This window comes from Lytechinus pictus, chromosome 7 (genome assembly GCF_037042905.1).
Source record: "Lytechinus pictus isolate F3 Inbred chromosome 7, Lp3.0, whole genome shotgun sequence".
NCBI classification, from domain to species: domain Eukaryota; kingdom Metazoa; phylum Echinodermata; class Echinoidea; order Temnopleuroida; family Toxopneustidae; genus Lytechinus; species Lytechinus pictus.
This window is the reverse complement of record NC_087251.1, coordinates 2100484-2105984: the sequence shown is the minus strand read 5'-3', so window position 1 is coordinate 2105984 and position 5501 is coordinate 2100484. Positions and strand designations below refer to the sequence as shown.

General features: G+C 35.0%; 1 protein-coding gene across 1 annotated transcript; it reads right to left on the bottom strand.

Moving 5' to 3' along the window:
• Positions 1-5501, bottom strand: LOC135154601 (prostatic spermine-binding protein-like). The gene is made up of 2 exons (XM_064101338.1): positions 5183-5501; positions 1-56 (listed from the first exon to the last, which is right to left on the bottom strand). The coding sequence occupies exons 1-2, from the start codon at positions 5499-5501 to the stop codon at positions 1-3; spliced, it is 375 nt and encodes a 124-aa protein (XP_063957408.1).

Genomic DNA, 5501 nt, shown 5'->3' with positions numbered 1-5501 from the left:
TCAGAGCAAGACCCCTTCCCTTACAGGCTTTGTCTTCCGATCATCGGAGACTGACTCTAGAAAAAGACTCCAGTTTTACGTAAAGATTTATAAATATATAAGAGGTAGCAAGACATAGGAGTTTAGAGTCAAAATGAAGAATATCCATATCACTAGAGGGTGAAAATTCACGGAGTAATTTGAGCATTGTTTTAGGATGTTTCCATTATGAGCGTAAGACTTATTTATTTATTTACTGACATTGCAAAAATTAATCATTCATTGTCTCTGTGTCAGTCTCAGATGGGATGTCATCATTATACTTTTTCATATTATCATATCAAAACTAATTGCTCATCTTCTTTGAATTATTCTCATTTATCAGACTCTTCATTATTGTATTTTAAATAAATGGATATCTTATCAGAATAAAATGAATCAGAGGGACAATTTCTAATGCAAACTGAAAAGCTTATTTTTTTAAGACAAGTACAGTATCTTGTATTTGATTTTTTAAATAAAATTTTAAAGGAAGATTTGATGGCAAACTTGGTTTTTACTGCTTCGTCTAATCCAGTTCTAATATTATTTTCTATCATCCGCAGATTTTGTTCATTTAATAAGTATAACATTACATAATCACCCATTTTCAAACTTTTTTATACTAGGACGTAATCTAGATGAAATGATCTTTCAAGTCCCACTATTGTTATAGCCACATCAATGTTATAATCAACTTGACTATCTATTCTCCTGAAATGATAATGTGATGATGTGCATTTCACATAGGGTGTGTATAAGTGAATTTAATAACGGCTGATTGGAATGGTGGTCTTTCATCCTCAGGGTGTTCCTACGAGGAAACAGTTGGGGCTTGCATTAACTCGAACACGGTTGAACGATATTCGAACCATACTCGAACAAAATTAGACAATAACTTGGCTTAGATATTTGAGAAAAACAGCATGACCAACACAGTAGGTGTAAAAACGTATAAATTGATTTTTACAACATCTTCCAGAGTCCTGCTTAAAGAGAAGCTCCGGGCTGAAAATAATTACATCTAAATAAAAAGAGCAAAATTCACCGACGCTGAAAACGCTGAAAATGTTATCAAAATCTGATAACAACGGTGTTGAAGTTTAGAATTTTAATATTTTGTGTAAACAGTTATAAGCAGGCCTTCAAGAATATTCATTGAGTGGGCTGGTGATATCATGTCCTCACTTTCTTTTGTCTTATGTTTTTACATGAAATCACAAAAAATACGTTGCAGCAATGAAAGTCTTATGCATGAAATTAAAAAAAAAATGATTTCATATAATGAAATACAGAATAGTATAAGATATGGCATCATCAGCTTGCTCATTGCATATTTTATATAGAAAAGGTTTAATTATCCGATCTGAAGACATTTACAGTGTTTTGTTTGTCTGATTTTCCTTCCTCTGTTTAAATCATAATATTTTAGTCTAGTGTACACCTTCATTATGAGTGTTACACGGAAAAGTCAATAGCTTTTTATTTTCATATTGTCATTCTTTTATTATTATTCATCATTATTGTCATTTCAACTGCCATTGAAATAATATTTCTTAGCAGATTGGGCTTAATATGGTACTTGCGCTTATTTATAATGATAAAACATTATATGAATTTCGTTCAAAGAATCAATGCACTTTAAGAACAAGTTCACTAAATATATAGTGGACAAGAGAGAGAGTGCATGATAATGATCGTTGGGTGGAATAAAGACGATTGACGCTTTATTATAACTAAATCGAAATTACCCAAAATAGAGGTGAATTTTAACTTAATAATGGCTATATCATACTACCATTTTGTTATTCATGAAATAATTATCGGGGTTCATATGGATGTAGGCTATAAACCAAAACGTAAATGCTCAATTTAACCGTCAAGGGACAAACAATGATACATTAGAGAGTAATTGAAAGGCATTATTTTGAACTGCGATGAGACGAGAGATGAACTCTGGTTCATAGCAAGGTATGTGAAACTTGTGAAATATGTTCATTTCATCATAGGAGAGAACGATCGAGACACTGAAGGGATTAGAAGTAAAGACAATACTCCCTTACAAAAATAACCTTGTCTCCTTATTCAACCCAGTTTCAATCAGAAAAAGAAAAAAAAACATTAAGGGGGGGGGGGGGGTGGCGGGTTAAGTATCTAAGCCTATAACTAAGTGGCTATAGATATTAATGTATTCTTCCGAGGAGGTTGCCAAATACTTAATTTCAAGAAAGACATTTAGAGGACATAAGTTTCATTGTATAAAGGGACTATCACGGCTTGGTGAAGGTACATAGGTTAATTTAGCATGTTTAGCATCAGTATTTAAACACAAAGTGTCTTTATTTATTGCAAACAACTGGACTAACTCGTCATCTTCACGTGATGAAAGAATATACGTGGAAATGAGTTTCATGAAGATCTATTGATAATAGGGACCTAGTCTGCAGGCACAGATCCTGATTGAGACTTTGATCAGAAAGTGTGTCTCCACGCAAAGACTAGCACAGAGCGAGAGGGCCTTTAGTACACAAGGCATGAGTAGGCTGCACATTCAGACCCTTAACTCGAGTGAAGGGTTTGCACAGCAGACTAATAGGGACCCTGAGGAAGAACAGGTTGACTATTTATAGCCAAGTTGAAACGGGTTTATCCCTGTGATATAATTTTGTATTACATTCATTGTTAAATTTAATTATTTTATTATGATCATGACTTTGTGATGTTTATATTCTAATGTATTTTAATCGTGAATAAAACCAAACCAAGCCAAAGACACGCAACATATTCCAAACTAATTAATACATTATGTTAATGGACGTCTTCAAATATGTGAGCGGAGGGAACTCCACTCACATATTTCTTTTTTGTTAATACAAGTATGACCTTCTATTTCACATTCTTGTAAATTAAATTGTAATATCCAATAATTCTTGAATATTTTCCCTCTTAATTTGGATTATCTTTATTTCTATAGTCTATGTATTTAAGTTCCATTATTTCACTCCAGCTCCAGCTAAATCAGTGGTAATAAATAAGGCGCCAATGAATAGATACGTATAGATAATCAGCGCCTAATAAATTGTATATATTATGTGGGGGTGTGTAGGTGTGGGGTGGGCGTGTGTGTGTATTTTCATCATCATGTTTTTGTATTACTGTATTATGCCTTTTTATTTACTTATAAATTTTACCCATTTACATTGCAAATCATCGGTGATTAAACTACAAAAGGTAGTGTTACCAGAGGATCGCCACAATCATTTTACAAAATTAGTAAACACTAATTAAACATCAAGTGGTGTTATCATTAATCATATCGTTCTTTTATTGTGTTTTTTTTTTTATACATAAACACTCTTTGGTGTTGACTAAACATCATGGTGTATTCATATCATATCAATTTTTTAAAAACTGTACTCTCTTAAACTAGTTTCACCCGTTATGATAATTATCTTCCGGCTATGGCGCCAGTGAAACTCTTGGAGTGTTTTGTCGCTACGCACGTCTTGATGAGAATAAGAAGAGCTGCACGTATTTTACTCAATGTTCGTTTAATGTTGAAATATATTCTCCAGAGAGTGGGTTCAGTCAAAATACATCATGAAACATTAACCTTTATCTCGCCCCTCACCCTCTCTGTCCCCTCTGTCCCTCTCCTTTTCACCACTTCCCCCCTCTCTCTCTCACCTTTCTCCCTCCCCTATCCATGCTATCCATTTCTTTAATTCTCTCTCTCTTTGAATAATTTTCATTGTTTTTCATTTATAAAAAAAATCTAACCCCACATTTTCATGTGTGCAGTCAGACTCCCTAGACCACTCGGCCTCGCCACCTTCGCTGTCAGCATGATAATCATCATCATCACCATCATCATCATCATTATCATCATCATCATCATCATCATCATCATCATCATCATCATCATCACCATCATCATCATCATCACCATCATCATCATCATCATCATCACCACCATCATCATCATCATCACCATCATCATCATCATCATCATCATCATCACCATCATCATCATCATCATCATCATCATCATCATCATCATCATCACCATCATCATCATCATCATCATCACCATCTCCTTCAACATTATCATCATCATCATCATCATCATCACCATCATCATCATCATTATCATCATCATCATCATCATCACCATCATCATCATCATTATCATCATCATCTCCATCATCATCATCATCATCATCATCACCATCATCATCATCATCATCATCATCATCATCACCATCATCATCACCATCATCATCATCATCATTACCATCCAGAGGCGTCGATCCTGGGGGGGGGGGGGCAGGGGGGCGATCGCCCCACCAATGAAAATATTGGGGGGCAAACATATCGTTTTGCCCCCCCCCCCCAATAACTCCGGATGTGCAAAAATAAAATATGATTGTAATGTTCAGCCAGCGAGATTGAGATACACAAATTGTTCTTTATTTCAAATCGTGCTCAAAATGTCCACTTTCCAGATTGGAATATAAAAATTTTCAGCTCGCGCTTCGCGCTCGCATCATTTATATGGCAAAAACAATACTTTTCATGATTAAATAGGTGAATAGAATGTCCCGTTTTCAGATCTAAACCTCAAAATAACTTCCGCTTCGATTTACAATAATATTTTGTTGGATATACATCTTGTTTTTTTAAATAAAAAATGTCCATTAAACTGTCATTTTTTTCAGATCGAAATATCAAAATTTTCAGCAAGCGCTTCGCGCTCGCATCTATTGTTCTTTTAGATACCAATCTTAATCATTGGTAAAAAAATACTTACAATATCAAGCTTTCAGGTCAGAATATAAAAAAATTTCAGCTCGCTCTCGGCACTCGCATTATCTGTTTAGTGAGATATGTATCCTCCTCATGAGTTACTACAAACAGTCCTAAACAGGTACGCTTTTCCTGTTTTAAGGTCAGTATACTAAAAAATTTCAGCTCGCGCTTCGCGCTCGCATTAATTTGTTGGTGAGATACGTGTTTGTATCTCATTAGTCACACACACATATCTATATATGCCTGTGTGTGTGTGGGGGGGGGGTGGGTGTTTTGTACAATCGAGCGCCTTTGAACGTTGATTCATGATTTCGCCCCCCCCCCAATCTGAAAAATGGATCGACGCCCCTGTTACCATCACCTTCAACATTATCATCATCATCATCATTACCATCACCTTCAACATTATCATTATCATCATCATTACCATCACCTTCAACATTATCATTATCATCACCATCATTATCGTTGCCGTCGTCTTCTTCGTCGTCATCATCAACAACATCGGCAGCAGCAGCATCATAATCGTCGTGATCACCATAATCATTATCAACATTATTATTACCATTGTTGTCATCGTAATCATCATCATCAGCTTTACCATTATCGCCATTATCATCACCATCATCATCATCACTACCATGACCATCATTATCTGTTATCATCATCGTCAT